At 42.3% G+C, this 18,429-nt stretch overlaps 1 protein-coding gene across 1 annotated transcript; it reads right to left on the bottom strand.

Annotated features, from left to right (window-relative positions):
* Positions 1 to 11,943: 11,943 nt before the first annotated feature.
* LOC138671711 (protocadherin-8-like) lies at positions 11,944 to 18,205 on the bottom strand. The gene is made up of 4 exons (XM_069759865.1): positions 15,839 to 18,205; positions 15,633 to 15,700; positions 15,213 to 15,346; positions 11,944 to 12,317 (listed from the first exon to the last, which is right to left on the bottom strand). The coding sequence occupies exons 1-4, from the start codon at positions 18,203 to 18,205 to the stop codon at positions 11,944 to 11,946; spliced, it is 2,943 nt and encodes a 980-aa protein (XP_069615966.1).
* Positions 18,206 to 18,429: the final 224 nt, after the last annotated feature.

Here is an 18,429-nt window from a genome sequence, read left to right on the forward strand (position 1 = left end):
ATTAGCATATCAAGAAAAGGTTCTCTAAACGACCTATTACCCTAATCTTCTGAATCAACTAATTAACTCTAAACACATGCAAAAGATACCTGAGGCTTTTATAAACTCCCTGCCTGGTTCATTACTCAAAACCCACATCATGGGTAAGACTAGCGACCTGACAGATGTCAAGAAGGCCATCATTGACACCCTCAAGCAAGAGGGTAAGACCCAGAAAGAAATTTCTCAACAAATAGGCTGTTCCCAGAGTGCTGTATCAAGGCACCTCAATGGTAAGTCTGTTGGAAGGAAACAATGTGGCAGAAAACGCTGTACAACGAGAAGAGGAGACCGGACCCTGAGGAAGATTGTGGAGAAGGACCGATTCCAGACCTTGGGGAACCTGAGGAAGCAGTGGACTGAGTCTGGTGTGGAAACATCCAGAGCCACCGTGCACAGGCGTGTGCAGGAAATGGGCTACAGGTGCCGCATTCCCCAGGTAAAGCCACTTTTGAACCATAAACAGCGGCAGAGGCGCCTGACCTGGGCTACAGAGAAGCAGCACTGGACTGTTGCTAAGTGGTCCCAAGTACTTTTTTCTGATGAAAGCAAATTTTGCATGTCATTCGGAAATCAAGGTGCCAGAGTCTGGAGGAAGACTGGGGAGAAGGAAATGCCAAAATGCCTGAAGTCCAGTGTCAAGTACCCACAGTCAGTGATGGTGTGGGGTGCCATGTCAGCTGCTGGTGTTGGTCCACTGTGTTTCATCAAGGGCAGGGTCAATGCAGCTAGCTATCAGGAGATTTTGGAGCACTTCATGCTTCCATCGGCTGAAATGCTTTATGGAGATGAAGATTTCATTTTTCAGCACGACCTGGCACCTGCTCACAGTGCCAAAACCACTGGTAAATGGTTTACTGACCATGGTATTACTGTGCTCAATTGGCTTGCCAACTCTCCTGACCTGAACCCCATAGAGAATCTGTGGGATATTGTGAAGAGAAAGTTGAGAGACGCAAGACCCAACACTCTGGATGAGCTTAAGGCCGCTATTGAAGCATCCTGGGCCTCCATAACATCTCAGCAGTGTCACAGGCAGATTGCCTCCATGCCACGCCGCATTGAAGCAGTCATTTCTGCCAAAGGATTCCCGACCAAGTATTGAGTGCATAACTGAACATTATTATTTGTTGGTTTTTTTGTTTGTTATTAAAAAACACTTTTATTTGATTGGATGGGTGAAATATGCTAATTTATTGAGACAGGTTTTTTGGGTTATCAGGAGTTGTATGCCAAAATCATCAGTATTAAAACAATAAAAGACCTGACAAATTTCAGTTGGTGGATAATGAATCTATAATATATGAAAGTTTAATTGTAATCATTACATTATGGTAAATAATGAAATTTAACACTATATGCTAATTTTTTGAGAAGGACCTGTACATGGAGAATGGAAGCCCCAGCCAAGAGTTAACATTGGACTGGAGATTCCAACCAACTGAAGTGTAGAGAACTGGATAACGGTCAGGGAGCAGCTGGGTGGACAGAGAAGTGAGTAGCGAAGAATGTTTTTCTTTTCTTTTTAATTTTTTTTTCTTTCCCTCTAGTGTTCTGAAAGATGGTGACCATAGAAATTATACTTAAATACATTTGCCCATTTTTAATAACAAGAAATAGATTATAAGAAAAAATATCAAAATTAAAAATGTTAATTTTTTTGCAAAAGTGAAAAAAAAAATACAGAACATAGAGGAAACCGACTGTATCTATTATTTGTCATTTTGTCTATAGTAATACTTTTTATATGGAAGTCTCCACTACTGTAAAAATGGTGGAATCAAACTGTCCACCTGCTGATATATTTATATCATGCAAAGTTTATAAAATATATTGCAATTTAATTTCTTTTTACTTTGCAAGCATTTTCATGAAATGTAGAATGTCATATGTCCTTGTTAATGCTTTTCATTCCTTATTGCTTTTGACGGACAGACATCTTCGGCGATACTGACTGAACACATCATTGGAATATGTCCTTGTCTTTCTCAATATACCTCAGTGACCAAACACTTTACAAAAAAAAGTGATTCTATTTTCGTCCTTAAAGGGACACTGTCACCTGAATTTGGAGGGAACAATCTTCAGCCATGGAGGCGGGGTTTTGGGGTTTTTGATTCACCCTTTCCTTATCCGCTGGCTGCATGCTGGCTGCAATATTGGATTGAAGTTCATTCTCTGTCCTCCGTAGTACACGTCTGCGCAAGGCAAGATTCCCTTGTGCAGGCGTGTACTATGGAGGACAGAGAATGAACTTCAATCCAATATTGCAGCCAGCATGTAGCCAGCGGATAAGGAAAGGGTGAATCAAAAACCCCAAAACCCCGCCTCCATGGCTGAAGATTGTTCCCTCCAAATTCAGGTGACAGTGTCCCTTTAAACAATTTTGGTGATATATTAGAGAATATTTCCGTGGTTGAGAAAGAATGACAACACAAATATACAAAATTTGGGTTTAAGAAAATTTTTCCAAATCCAGTGACTGATTCTTATGCATTCTCATGCCCTGATTTAAAAAAAAAAACCTTATATTTTTAACCATCAAGCATGGATTTTGCACAAAACGGCATGAAATTACATACCTGCGTGATGAACAAAAAAACTTTATTGTTGCCAAAAATGTGCATAATATTAATTATAAAAATTTGTTGAACATTCGTTTTGAAACTTTATTGGAAATTAATTGTTGCGCCTTTTCCTTTTCTCTACAAAGCTTCTCTCGATACCCCGTGTTTTACAGAAGGCCTGTTGATCTTCTTGGTGAAGCATCCAGCAGTAGTGCCCCATCATGTTTACGTTCCATCTACCTTGGTATCATTATTCCATCTTCTTGATATCTTGTGGAAGTTGTTACTCCCAACAGTGGCGCACGTGACTCTGGCCTGCCTAGGAAGGGGCATAGCTTGATGGCTAACTGGTGTTGACTGGAGCTCCAGGTAAGACTCCTAGGCAAAATCCGGTACTGCGGCTGCTGACACCAGGGGTCAAGTTCACTGACACTGTTTATGGACTAGGGCTCTGTTCAAACTAATAAGTTCTGACTCCTCTACAGTACACTTACTGATGACACGGATTCGGCCTACATTCAGACTAATTTGGTGACTGGTTTTAGCAGGCCGGATAAAAACAAACCGGGGGAGGAGATGACAGGCACTGGCTGTACATGGACCAGGGGATCAGGTCTAGGGACTGTCCTCACATGGATCGGGGATTCAAGTACAGGACTTTGGCCACATCGGGACCAGGTATTTGGGCGTAGGACTCTAGCCACACTAGGATACCAGGAACAGAGGATCTCACAACTTACTTACTTTTCTCTGCTTCTGTGCCATGACAAACAATTTCTAACCAATCAAATAACACCAAAATCATCCATGAAAGGTCACGCAAAATATTTAGCAAGAAAAAGCCTATGGAGTCAGTGTTTGCTAAAAACTGTACATGATGGAATTTTTTTGATATTTTTTACTGAGTTCAGTGATCGAATGTACCATATTTTGTAGCTTATAAGATGCACCGGATTACTAGACGCACCACAAATTTTGAGGCAAGAAGTATGAAAAAAACTTTTTTTATAAAATGGTAGCACTTCTTATAATCTGTGCATCATATTGTTTACCATGGGTATCAGTTGCAGTGGAGTGGGTTCTCATTAAGCCGGAGTGGGGCAATGTTGTGGATCCCAGGCTGGGAGGAAGGGATATTCAGAGGTGCAATGATGTGGGTGTTCGGTGGCGCGGGGTCTCCGCTGACATTTTGTTAACCCCTTCATGACCTAGCCTATTTTGACCTTAAAGACCTTGCCGTTTTTTGCAATTCTGACCAGTGTCACTTTATGAGGTAATAACTCAGGAACGCTTCAACGGATCCTAGCGGTTCTGAGAATGTTTTTTTGTGACATATTGGGCTTCATGGTAGTGGTAAATTTAGGTCAATAAATTCTGCGTTTATTTGTGATAAAAATGGAAATTTGGCGAAAATTTTGAAAATTTTGCAATTTTCACATTTTGAATTTTTATTCTGTTAAACCAGAGAGTTATGTGACACAAAATAGTTAATAAATAACATTTCCCACATGTATACTTTACATCAGCACAATTTTGGAAACAAAATTTTTTTTTGCTAGGAAGTTATAAGGGTTAAAATTTGACCAGCGATTTCTCATTTTTACAACGAAATTTACAAAACCTTTTTTTTTAGGGACCACCTCACATTTGAAGTCAGTTTGAGAGGTCTATTTGGCTGAAAATACCCAAAAGTGACACCATTCTAAAAACTGCACCCTTCAAGGTACTCAAAACCACATTCAAGAAGTTTATTAACCCTTCAGGTGCTTCACAGCAGCAGAAGCAACATGGAAGGAAAAAATGAACATTTAACTTTTTAGTCACAAAAATTATCTTTTAGCAACAATTTTTTTATTTTCCCAATGGTAAAAGGAGAAACTGAACCACGAAAGTTGTTGTCCAATTTGTCCTGAGTACGCTGATACCTCATATGTGGGGGTAAACCACTGTTTGGGCGCACGGCAGGGCTTGGAAGGGAAGGAGCGCCATTTGACTTTTTGAATGAAAAATTGGCTCCACTCTTTAGCGGACACCATGTCACGTTTGGAGAGCCCCCGTGTGCCTAAAAATTGGAGCTCCCCCACAAGTGACCCCATTTTGGAAACTAGACGCCACAAGGAACTTATCTAGATGCATAGTGAGCACTTTGATCCCCCAGGTGCTTCACAAATTGATCCGTAAAAATGAAAAAGTACTTTTTTTTCACAAAAAAAATTCTTTTAGCCTCAATTTTTTCATTTTCACATGGGCAACAGGATAAAATGGATCCTAAAATGTGTTGGGCAATTTCTCCTGAGTACACCAATACCTCACATGTGGGGGTAAACCACTGTTTGGGCACATGGTAAGGCTCGGAAGGGAAGGAGCGCCATTTGACTTTTTGAATGAAAAATTATCTCCATCGTTAGCGGACACCATGTCGCGTTTGGAGAGCCCCTGTGTGCCTAAACATTGGCGCTCCCCCACAAGTGACCCCATTTTGGAAACTAGACACCCCAAGGAACTTATCTAGATGCCTAGTGAGCACTTTAAACCCTCAGGTGCTTCACAAATTGTTCTGTAAAAATGAAAAAGTACTTTTTTTTCACAAAAAAATTCTTTTCGCCTCAATTTTTTCATTTTCACATGGGCAATAGGATAAAATGGATCATAAAATTTGTTGGGCAATTTCTCCCGAGTATGCCGATACCTCATATGTGGGGGTAAACCACTGTTTGGGCACACGGCAGGGCTCGGAAGGGAAGGCGCGCCATTTGACTTTTTGAATGGAAATTTAGCTCCAATTGTTAGCGAACACCATGTCGCGTTTGGAGAGCCCCTGTGTGCCTAAACATTGGAGCTCCCCCACAAGTGACCCCATTTTGGAAACTAGACCCCCCAAGGAACTTATCTAGATGCATATTGAGCACTTTAAACCCCCAGGTGCTTCACAGAAGTTTATAACGCAGAGCCATGAAAATAAAAAATAATTTTTCTTTCATCAAAAATGATTTTTAGCCTGGAATTTCCTATTTTGACAAGGGTAATAGGAGAAATTGGACCCCAAATGTTGTTGTCCAGTTTGTCCTGAGTACGCTGATAGCCAATATGTGGGGGTAAACCACTGTTTGGGCACACGGTAGGGCTCGGAAGGGAGGGCACGCCATTTGGCTTTTTAAATGGAAAATTAGCTCCAATCATTAGCGAACACCATGTCACGTTTGGAGAGCCCCTGTGTGCCTAAACATTGGATATCCCCCAGAAATGACCCCATTTTGGAAACTAGACCCCCAAAGGAACTAATCTAGATGTGTGCTGAGGACTTTGAACCCCCAAGTGCTTCACAGAAGTTTATAACGCAGAGCCATGAAAATAAAAAATAAAAATATTTTCTCAAAAATGATCTTTTAGCCTGCAATTTTTTATTTTCCCAAGGGTAACAGGAGAAATTTGACCCTAAAAGTTGTTGTCCAGTTTCTCCTGAATACGCTGATAGCCCATATGTGGGGGTAAACCACTGTTTGGGCACATGCCGGGGCTCAGAAGTGAAGTAGTGATATTTTGAAATGCAGACTTTGATGGAATGCTCTGTGGGCGTCACATTGCGTTTGCAGAGCCACTGATGTGGCTTAACAGTAGAAACCCCCCACAAGTGACCCCATTTTGGAAACTAGACCCCAAAAGGAACTTATCTAGATGTGTGGTGAGCACTTTGAACCCCCAAGTGCTTCACAGAAGTTTATAATGCAGAGCCGTGAAAATATTAAATACGTTTTCTTTCCTCAAAAATAATTATTTAGCCCAGAATTTTTTAATTTTCCCAAGGGTAACAGGAGAAATTTGACCCTAAAAGTTGTTGTCCAGTTTCTCCTGAATACGCTGATAGCCCATATGTGGGGGTAAACCACTGTTTGGGCACATGCCGGGGCTCAGAAGTGAAGTAGTGATATTTTGAAATGCAGACTTTGATGGAATGCTCTGTGGGCGTCACATTGCGTTTGCAGAGCCACTGATGTGGCTTAACAGTAGAAACCCCCCACAAGTGACCCCATTTTGGAAACTAGACCCCAAAAGGAACTTATCTAGATGTGTGGTGAGCACTTTGAACCCCCAAGTGCTTCACAGAAGTTTATAATGCAGAGCCGTGAAAATATTAAATACGTTTTCTTTCCTCAAAAATAATTATTTAGCCCAGAATTTTTTAATTTTCCCAAGGGTAACAGGAGAAATTTGACCACAATGTTTGTTGTCCAGTTTCTCCTGAGTACGGTGATACCCCATATGTGGGGGTAAACTACTGTTTGGGCACATGCCGGGGCTCGGAATTGAAGTAGTGACGTTTTGAAATGCAGACTTTGATGGCATGCTCTGCGGGTGTCACATTGCGTTTGCAGAGCCCCTGATGTGGCTAAACAGTAGAAACCCCCCACAAGTGACCCCATTTTGGAAACTAGACCCCGAAAGGAACTTATCTAGATGTGTGGTGAGCACTTTGAACCCCCAGGTGCTTCATAGAAGTTTATAATGCAGAGCCGTGAAAATAATAAATACGGTTTCTTTCCTCAAAAATAATTATTTAGCCCAGAATTTTTTATTTTCCCAAGGGTTACAGGAGAAATTGGACCCCAAAATTTGTTGTCCAGTTTCTCCTGAGTACGCTGATACCCCATGTGTGGAGGTAAACCACTGTTTGGGCACACGTCGGGGCTCAGAAGGGAAGTAGTGACTTTTGAAATGCAGACTTTGATGGAATGGTCTGCGGGCGTCACGTTGCATTTGCAGAGCCCCTGGTGTGCCTAAACAGTAGAAACCCCCCACAAGTGACCCATTTTAGAAACTAGACCCCCCAAGGAACTTATCTAGATATGTGGTGAGCACTTTGAACCCCCAAGTGCTTCACAGACGTTTACAACGCAGAGCCGTGAAAATAAAAAATCATTTTTCTTTCCTCAAAAATGATGTTTTAGCAAGCATTTTTTTATTTTCACAAGGGTAACAGGAGTAATTGGACCCCAGTAATTGTTGCGCAGTTTATCCTGAGTATGCTGGTACCCCATATGTGGGGGTAAACCACTGTTTGGGCACACATCGGGGCTCGGAATTGAGGGAGCACCATTTGACTTTTTGAATGCAAGATTGGCTGGAATCAATGGTGGCGCCATGTTGCGTTTGGAGACCCCCTGATGTGCCTAAACAGTGGAAACCCCTCAATTCTACCTCCAACACTAACCCCAACACACCCCTAACTCTAATCTGTACCTGTAGCCATAACCCTAATCACAACCCTAACCACAACCCTAATTCAAACCCTAACCCTAAGGCTATGTGCCCACGTTGCGGATTCGTGTGAGATTTTTCAGCATCATTTTTGAAAAATCTGCGGGTAAAAGGCACTGCGTTTTACCTGCGGATTTTCTGCGGATTTCCAGTGTTTTTTGTGCGGATTTCACCTGCGGATTCCTATTGCGGAACAGGTGTAAAACGCTGCGGAATCCGCACAAAGAATTGACATGCTGCGGAAAATACAACGCAGCGTTTCCGCGCGGTATTTTCCGCACCATGGGCACAGCGGATTTGGTTCTCCAAAGGTTTACATGGTACTGTAAACCTGATGGAACACTGCTGCGAATCCACAGCGGCCAATCCGCACCGTGTGCACATAGCGTAATTCTAAAAGTATGTGCACACGCTGCGGAAAACGCTGCGGATCCGCAGCAGTTTCCCATGAGCTTACAGTTCAATGTAAACCTATGGGAAACAAAAATCGCTGTACACATGCTGCGGAAAAACTGCACGGAGACGCAGCGGTTTACATTCCGCAGCATGTCACTTCTTTGTGCGGATTCCGCAGCGGTTTTACAACTGCTCAAATAGAAAATCGCAGTTGTAAAACCGCAGTGAAATGCGTAGAAAAAACGCGGTAAATCCGCCATAAATCCGCAGCGGTGTAGCACTGCGGATTTATCAAATCCGCAGCGGAAAAATCCGCAGAGGACCAGAATACGTGTGCACATACCGAAACCCTAACCCTAACCCTAGCCCTAACCCTAGCCCTAGCCCTAACCCTAGCCCTAACCCTAGCCCTAACCCTAACCCTAGCCCTAACCCTAACCCTGTTCTAACATTAGTGGAAAAAAAAATTCTTTATTTTTTTATTGTCCCTACCTATGGGGGTGACAAAGCGGGGGGGGTCATTTATTATTTTTTTTATTTTGATCACTGTGATAGATTATATCTCAGTGATCAAAATGCACTTTGGAACGAATCTGCCCGCCGGCAGATTCGGCGGGCGCACTGCGCATGCGCCCGCAATTTTGGAAGATGGCGGTGCCCAGGGAGAAGACGGACGGACCCCGGCAGGATCGGTAAGTATAATGGAGTGGGGGGGGAACACGGGGGGGGGATCGGAGCATGGGGTGTGGATCGGAGTGCGGGAGGGGTGGAACGGAGCACGGGGGGTGGAACGGAGCACGGGGGGGTGGAACGGAGCACGGGGGGGTGGATCGGAGTGCAGGGGGGGGTGATTGGAGCACGGGGGGTGATTGGAGCACGGGGGGAGTGGACAAAAGCACGGGGGGGAGCGGAGCACAGGACGGAGGGGAGCCGGAGCAGTGTACCGGACAGATCGGAGGGCTGGGGGGGCGATCGGTGGGGTGGGGTGGGGGCACATTAGTGTTTCCAGCCATGGCCGATGATATTGCAGCATCGGCCATGGCTGGATTGTAATATTTCACCAGTTATAATAGGTGAAATATTACAAATTGCTCTGATTGGCAGTTTCACTTTCAACAGCCAATCAGAGCGATCGTAGCCACGGGGGGGGGGGGGGTGAAGTCACCCCCCCGGGCTAAACTACCACTTCCCCTGTCCCTGCAGATCGGGTGAAATGGGAGTTAACCCTTTCACCCGATCTGCAGGGACGCGATCTTTCCATGACGCCACATAGGCGTCATGGGTCGGATTGGCACCGACTTTCATGACGCCTACGTGGCGTCATGGGTCGGGAAGGGGTTAAAGACCGGAGCTCTCATGCTTCCATGGTTTACATTGCGGAGGACTCCGGGAAAATGGCTGCATTGCATGCACAGATGGAGATCTTTGCGCTGAGATCCCATTTCCCAAAATATCGAAGCTGAGATCTCAATCTGCACATAGAGGCCATTTTCCTGAAGTCCACTGCAATGTACGTGCTAGGGCTTTAACTAAATATCTGTGGAGACCCCCGCACCACCTAGCACACGCAGCGACGCACCTCCGAATACCCTCTCCTCCCAGCCTGAGGCCATCAGCATTGCCCCACTCCAGCCTCTGCCAGCAGCGACCTTTGGTCACTGCTCAACTGCAGCCAATAAAGTATATTTGATTTATAATATGCACCCCCATTTTGGGGGGAAAAATGCATCTTATAATCCAAAAAATACAGTATATAAAAATCACCTCTTACTTTTCAAACAATTTTACCTTTGCAGACCTGTGTAATGAATCTGAAAAGTTAATAAACTAAGAAACAAAATATGTAATTTTCAAAATAAATATTTATTGAAAAGTGATTCAATTATTTACAATATAAGACTGAATATTTACACATAGATTGAAAGATATATACAAGCAATGCCAAAGACATATCTACAAATTAATGTGGTTGTCAAGTACTCTATATTGATGGCTCATCCTTAGGCACCTCTGCTTTGTAGCTGTTCTTATGTGCTTATTTGAGAAATTGAACCATACTTCCTCCATCAACCGTATAGTGGCCATCCCTTAGATCAGTGCTCCCCAACTCCAGTCCTCCAGAGCCACCAACAGGTCATGTTTTCAGGATTTCCTTTATATGGCCCAGGTGATAATTGCATTACCTGGAATGGCAAGAATTCCATCACCTGTGTAATACTAAGGAAATCCTGAATACGTGACCTGTTGGTGGCTCTTGAGGACTGGAGTTGGGGAGCACTGCCTTAAGGTACCTTCACACATAACGATATTGTTAACGATATTGTTGCTATTTGTGACGTAGCAACGATATCGTTAATGAAATCGTTATGTGTGACAGCGACCAACGATCAGGCCCCTGCTGGGAGATCGTTGGTCGCTGAAGAAAGTCCAGAACTTTATTTCGTCGCTGGACTCCTGCTGACATCGCTGGATCGGCGTGTGTGTGACACCGATCCAGCGATGTCTTCACTGGTAACCAGGGTAAACATCGGGTAACTAAGCGCAGGGCCGCGCTTAGTAACCCGATGTTTACCCTGGTTACCATGCTAAAAGTAAAAAAAAACAAACACTAGATACTTACCTACAGCCGTCTGTCCTCCAGCGCTGTGCTCTGCACTCCTCCTGTACTGGCTGTGAGCCGGAAAGCAGAGCGGTGACGTCACCGCTCTGCTTTCCGGCTCACAGCCAGTACAGGAGGAGAGCAGAGAAGCAGAGCACAGTGCTGGAGGACAGACAGCGGTAGGTAAGTATCTAGTGTTTGTTTTTTTTTACTTTTAGCATGGTAACCAGGGTAAACATCGGGTTACTAAGCGCGGCCCTGCGCTTAGTTACCCGATGTTTACCCTGGTTACCGGCATCGTTGGTCGCTGGAGAGCGGTCTGTGTGACAGCTCTCCAGCGACCAAACAGTGACGCTGCAGCGATCCGGATCGTTGTCGGTATCGCTGCAGCGTCGCTTAATGTGAAGGGGCCTTTAGATACTGCAGATCTTGGGTGGATGATCTGCGGTATCCTGCTGCTGTCACTATACAGGAGATGGAGCTATGCTGTTCCACTCTGCACCTGATAACATCCAGATGGCATTGACAACATCTGATGAGTGGGGTGCCAGGTGTCATCCCCCCACTAATCTGATATTGATGAACTATTGTAAGAATAGGCCATCAATATAAAAGTACTGGACAACCTTTTTAAGTGGTAAATTAACTATTTCTACATCCTGATAGCTAAACAGTATGTACCGTAATCATATTTTACTTCATGCTGTTTCACATTTCCAAAAATTACATTTTAAATCCTTACTAAACAAGGACATATAGGAAATTATCTTCATGTTATACCTTTTCATCAGTGAGGATCATGACGCTTTATAAAAGGTCTTGGAGTATTAACTAAAAATTAGGTCAGGGGTTCACATTCCATGGCAAAACATTGATTTCGTTTTTTCAGGCTACAACTCTCTAGCAATGTACAGTGATACTTTTTTGAGACAATCATCCAAAACTGCAGTAAAAATAGTTTCTACTGAGTTTATCCTCTCAAATAAGAGGGACTATGCAACTTACCGTAACTGAAAAACCTCTACAGGAAAAATCTTGTCCTGATCATGGGTGGTCTTTGCTAGGAGGCCCCACTATGCAATAACCCTAAAAGGTTGTTGCAATTTCACAAGGCTGTAATGTAATTGGAGAATAGTTATTTGATTCCTGGTGTCTTCTGGAAGGCCTGGGTGGAGAGCGCGTGGTCTGTCTACTAACCAAGTCCCGCTCACATTGTCCATGCATCCTTCCATCTGGCATGCTGTTGTTATAATAATAAGAGTCTTTCGGGGTATAATGAGGGATAGGAACATTGGGTAGTCTCTGATGGTAGTATGTGTTATAATAAGTTGGCACTAGGGAATAAGACATAGAATATCCCTTCTCGTATTGCATAGTAACATTTCCAGGGTAAGGAGCCTTATTGCTTGGATGGCTTCCTACATTTTCGTATGTCGATGAACTTCCAATGTGTGTGGAACCTTAAAAATAATAATATTTTTTTTTTGTTATTTCAGCACAACTACATTTAGTAAAATGAAAACATGAAAACATTTACATTTTCTGCTTAGCCTCTCTCTTCCATTTTGAAAAGCATAAAAACTTATTTTGTTTTAGAGAGCCTTCTCCCATTGACAGCATTGCTCCAGTCCTCTCTTGTACCATGTGACTGCAGTTGTGACCAGCGGTCTCTAACGTTGTCTTCTGTGTGAAATGAAAGTCACTTTCTCAATGTTCGCCTATGACACTCAGACTGAGGCTCTCATAGACTTACATTAAGGCCACGTTCATACTATCAGTATTTGGTCAGTATTTTACCTCAGAATTTGTAAGCCAAAACCAGGAGCGGAACAATCGGAGGAGAAGTATAATAGAAACATATGCACAACTTCTGGATTTATCACCCACTCCTGGTTTTGGCTTACAAATACTGAGGTAAAATACTGACCAAATAAAGCAACTAATGTTCCACTATGTGAGCCAGACAGTCATGGAAGCAGGAGAATACAGCAATGTGTAATTATTGTACAGTACAGTATATACTGTGAACAAGGTGAAGCTCTGAATAAGCGACGGCTAAAGGAGGAGTTTAGAGGAAAAAAAACACCAGACACCACCACAGCAGCAGAGAGTTTCTAAACAAATCTAATTATCTAAAGTGATTGGGGGTTTGCTACTATTAGAAAAAAAAAAGAAAAATTTAATTTTTTTTGTAAAATCGAAATATATATATATATATATATATATATATATATATATATATATATATATAATATTAATCTAAGCTCATTGGGTCAATTCATCAAAGCTGTTACATACATATAACTGGCATAGAAAAAGCTTTGAAAAATCACACGTTTTTAAGTTGTACAAAAAGTTTGCCGCTTTTGGTGTTTTCACGCCAGTTTGAATCAGCGCCTCTGAAATGGGTGGGAAGGGGCATGGCTATGCCCGACTGTCAAATTAGTTAAAAAATGACGGCGGTTTGTATACTAGAAATACTATTCTACTCCATGACGGGAGTAGCATTTCTGGTGCAGCGTGTGCCTCTTAATAAATTTGGTGCTATCCTCGGCAGCAACACTGGTGTAGTGTGAGCCAGTTTTGAAGAGTCAGCCCTATTGTATATATATATATATATATATATATATATATATTTTCCATTGTATCTGTTATCTAAAAATGATAAATCAGCGTATTATATTTTAGCTTGATTAGCACTAAACAGTCTCTTGTCAGGCAAACAATATGGTATCCTTAGGTTGCAGCCACACACCCATGTGAATTTCGATGTACTGCATGATTTCTTATCAGACAACACTCAGATGCATTGAGTACTTCCTGTCCTACTCCTTAACATCGGAGCAGAATAGGACATACTCTGAGTTCAACGGCGCTCATTCTCAGATCCATCATTTTCACAGATGTGTAAATGGATTTTTGTGACTTTATGGGTTGAGAGATGTCCAATAAAAATATCGACATCACTCAAAAATTTCACGCGGGTGTATGAATGCTCCCTTAGGGTTACTACTAGTGAACAATAGTGTTACCCATAGAGCTTTGTATATAACCTGAACAATCTATACAATGCAACATCATACTATTCTTTAAAAAAGCCCTCCGTTCTATTTTTTGGATTAAATATGAGTGCATATAGTGTAGTGTGAGTGTATTAATATACTCACCTTCTGCTGCTCTCTCCAGTGTCCAGCGCCATTTTTCTCTTCTGATTGACGGCACTGCTCTGAAGATTATCTGGGTCACTCTGCGCTCTGCGTGATCCATAAGAGTAAGATAAGTCTAAGGAGCATCTGAACGAGACTTCATAGACTTAAGGTACTGTCACACATAACGATTTTGTTAACGATATCGTTGCTTTTTGTGACGTAGCAATGATATCATTAATGAAATCGTTATGCGTGACAGCGACTAACGATCAGGCCCCTTCTGGGAGATCGTTGGTCGCTGGGGAATGATCAGGACTTTTTTTCGTCGCTGATCTCCCGCTGACATCGCTGAATCGGCGTGTGTGACGCCGATTCAGCGATGTCTTCACTGGTAACCAGGGTAAACATCGGGTTAGTAAGTGCAGGGCCGCGCTTAGTAACCCGATGTTTACCCTGGTTACCATTGTAAAAGTAAAAAAAAAACACTACATACTTACATTTCTGTCACGTTCCCCAGCGTCAGCTTCCCTGCGTCCCCCAGTATCAGCGCCGGCCGGCTGTAAAGCAGAGCACAGCGGTGGCGTCACCGCTCTGCTTTCCGGCCAGCACTTACACAGTGCAGGGAAGCTGACGCTGGGGGATGCGACAGGAATGTAAGTATGTAGTGTTTTTTTTTTTACTTTTACAATGGTAACCAGGGTAAACATCGGGTTACTAAGTGCGGCCCTGCGCATGTTTACCCTGGTTACCCGGGGACTTCGGTATCGTTGGTCGCTGGAGAGCCGTCTGTGTGATAGCTCTCCAGCGACCACATAACAACTTACCAACGGTCACGGCCAGGTCGTATCGCTGCTCGTGATCGTTGGTAAATCGTTAAGTGTAACGGTACCTTTACATTGTAAAAGAAACCTGCGGATCACGCATAGAGCACAGAGTGAACCAGATACTCTCAACTGTGGTGACGTCTCTCAGAATCCAAGCAGATTGGCGCTGGATACCCGAGAAAGTAGCAGTAGATTAATATATTAATACACTGACACTACATTACATGCACACATGCCACCATTAATAAAAAAAAATATAGATGTCAGTGCTTCTTTAACTATTTGGCATGAGGCATACTATACTATATAGTACTGTACTATTAATCATTCCCCTCAGCGGTTAAGAAGAAACAAGAAAATACAAGATTCAGCTGCGACTTACCAATTTGTTTCTGTGCCGTTATGCTACGCTCTTTTTTCCCACTCTCTCCACTTGCATCAGAATCACTGTCATTGAAGTCACTGTCTCCTTTGCCACTGTCCTTTGCACTTAACAGTTCAATTTGAGAATTTATACTGGAAAATAAAATATAGAAATAACATTAATTATCACAGTATATACAAATTTTGGTCATAATTCATTTTTTTCTCCCTGATTAACTACGGTACTTAATAGAAATTGTTGACTTAGCAATGAATAGAATAAACATTGCTTCTAGTAAAATAAACTACTGAATGCAGTTAGTATGTACTAACCAACCATATGTGGCTGATCACACACTATAAGGAAAAAATTCTTATTGGTTGTCCTATGAAACTGACATATATAATAGGGCAAATAAAGACTGATAATCGCTCTTACCTTATGCTTCTTGAAGAATTGTCCCTCTGCCATCTTGACGACTGATGTAACAGGGCAGAATCTGAATTCTGAGAAGAAAAAAATAATATTAAATAAAATGTTGCTAAACTTTTTTTCATTAAAGCATGATAGACATTGAAAATGAAAATTTGTAGGACAGTAAGTTGAATGAAAAGAATAAAATTGAGTGACTTCTTATTACTTACTTCTGAAGCACTTGGGTGGTCCTTACACTCATCAGTTCTGGATGATAGGCTGCATTTTTCTGACTCGGTGTTGATTGATAGGTGACATGAGTCAGACTGAGAGATGGAAGAGCTTGATTGAGTCTCCTTAGTGGCGCTGTTCAGTAGTTGGTCTTTTCCTTCTTCTTTCATCTTTTTGTCTTCAATGTCCACCTTGGAATTGCTCGTTTTATTTTTACAAGAACAGGCCACAAGCAAGATGGCAAATAGGAGCAAGGCACAGCCTCCAGCAAGAACGCCAATGAAAACTATGGACAAGTCCATCTGGTGTTGTTCTTCTGCAGATGTTTGCATAATTACAATTTCTACATTGGATGGGAATGAATCTGTGAGAATAAATTTTAGAGTTGTGTTGCAATGCAGGGGAGGCTTTCCACCGTCATAGACTGCAATTACAATACTTAAGTCCTTATCTTGCAATGAGTCAATTTTTCTAGTCAAGGATAATTCACCAGTCACTCTGTTCAGGGTGAATAATTTCTGGTCATCTTGTGCAATAGAGTATGTCAGCTTGGCATTCAGTCCATCATCTTTATCTGTGGCTTTGAGCTGTAAAACTAAGTAATTTTGTGGGGCATTGATTGGCAGCATAATTTCTGCCATTCCATTGTCCAAAAAAGGGAAAGTTATCACTGGCATATTATCATTCTCATCTATTATTTTGACCTTCACATGAGTGCGGCTTGAAAGCTGTGGATCACCATTGTCAGATGCCTCAACTTCAAACTCCAGTTGCTGAAGCTTTTCGTAGTCCATAGACCTTACAGCACGCAGTACTCCTGACTCTGCATCAATGGCTACAAATGTGGACAGTGATTGTCCCACTATTTTTGCATCAACAAGCTTGTAAGATATTTTACCACTGAGTCCAAAATCAAGGTCTTTAGCATTCAAAGCAGTGATATAAGCACCAGCCGCATTGTTTTCTAGGACTGACGCTTCATATATTGGTTTAGCAAATAGAGGGGCATTGTCGTTTTCATCACTCACCCTGATGGTATATTGCTTTATGGTTTTCAGTGAGGGGAGTCCTAGATCTTCAGCCACCAATGTAAAGTTGTACTCTGCTATCTTTTCACGATCAAGAGCAGAGGTAGTGACTATCATGAAACTGTCATCATAAGCGTCCTTCAGTCTGAAATGTTCATGTCCATACAGTGTGCATTGAACTTTACTGTTTGCCCCAGAGTCTTTATCAGTGGTGCTAATCAATGCTACAAAACTGTTTTCAGGAGCTGCTTCACTTAAGTAGGCTATGCCATTGTCCATAAAAGTCAGTGGAGTAATGGTGATAATTGGGGCATTGTCATTAACATCAATTACATTAACAGTTATCTTACAGGTACAAGTTAATGGGTTAGGACTTAAATCATGAGCTTGTACCTCAAATTCATAGGTCTGTTTAGTTTCAAAATCAACTTTGCCTTCAAGTGTTACACCTCCAGATTTAGGATCAATTTTAAAAACTTGACGTACCTCTGGGGAGACATTAGGGCTGAAACTGTAGGCAATTTCTCCATTTTTACCTTCATCAGGGTCTTCTGCATTGAGATCTAGTAGAAGGTATCCTGCTGGAGCATTCTCCATTATGTCTACTATGACAGCAGTCTTCTCAAAGGCAGGACTGTTATCATTGAAGTCCAAGATGCGAACATTAACTGCTGCTATGCCAGAAAGTGGTGGGCTTCCTCCATCCATGGCCACTAGTTCCATTCTATATGTAGATTTACTTTCTCGGTCTAACTCCTTCAACAACACCAAGTCAACATATTTAAGCCCATCTTCTCTCGTCTGTACATCAATGCTGAAATGACTATTGGCAGAGAGTTCATAGCTCTGAATAGAGTTTGTCCCAATATCTTCATCAATTGCTATTTGTAAAGGAATTCGAGTGCCCACAGTTGAACTTTCAGAAATGTCCACATGCATCACAGTGCTGGGAAAATGAGGTCTGTTGTCATTAACATCTCTTACCTCCAACTTAACATTAATCAGGTGTAACTGGTCCTTTGAAAAACTGATCACATCCATTGCCAGGATACAGCTTGGAGACTGTCTGCAGATTTGTTCCCGATCTATTGTTTCACCAATAGTCAGCTGTCCATCACTTTCCTGGACATGGATAACAGAGTTGTTAAACTGCTTCACAATGCGGAAATTGGTAGCTGGTATTTCTGTGGAGTTAAACATCGGATGTTCGGATAAAGTTGCAATTACTGTTCCTGGCGTTTCCTCTTCGTAGATGTAGTGATAAGCAATTTCCCCAAAAGATAATGAAATCATCACACTCAGCAACAGTGCAGATCGAAAACTTGAAAGGTCCAACATTTTGAGTCCTTTACTCCTTTCCTTGCAGTTGCAAAAATTCAAGCAGCAATGCTAAAAGTCCTTAAAGCTTGTCAAGCAGAGGAGAATGCAGGAAAAGTGAAGCCCTCCAGCTGTGAAGCCACCTAGCACTATCCTGATAAGTAGCCCTTGTGTTCAGGACAGGAGAGTGCAGAAAATTGTCCTTTTCCCCAGGTTATAAGCTCAAGGATATGTAAATTAGCTTC

The sequence above is a fragment of the Ranitomeya imitator genome, chromosome 3, assembly GCF_032444005.1.
Source record: "Ranitomeya imitator isolate aRanImi1 chromosome 3, aRanImi1.pri, whole genome shotgun sequence".
Taxonomy (NCBI): domain Eukaryota; kingdom Metazoa; phylum Chordata; class Amphibia; order Anura; family Dendrobatidae; genus Ranitomeya; species Ranitomeya imitator.

Bases quoted from the DNA above. Each gene is read 5' to 3' on its own strand.
- LOC138671711 (XM_069759865.1), bottom strand. From the start codon at position 18,205: ATGTTGGACCTTTCAAGTTTTCGATCTGCACTGTTGCTGAGTGTGATG. The intron at 15,701-15,838 runs GTAAGTAATAAG...TTTTCTTCTCAG, and splicing joins ACCACCCAAGTGCTTCAGAA to AATTCAGATTCTGCCCTGTT. The intron at 12,318-15,212 runs GTAAGTCGCAGC...ATTATTTTTAAG, and splicing joins AACGGCACAGAAACAAATTG to GTTCCACACACATTGGAAGT.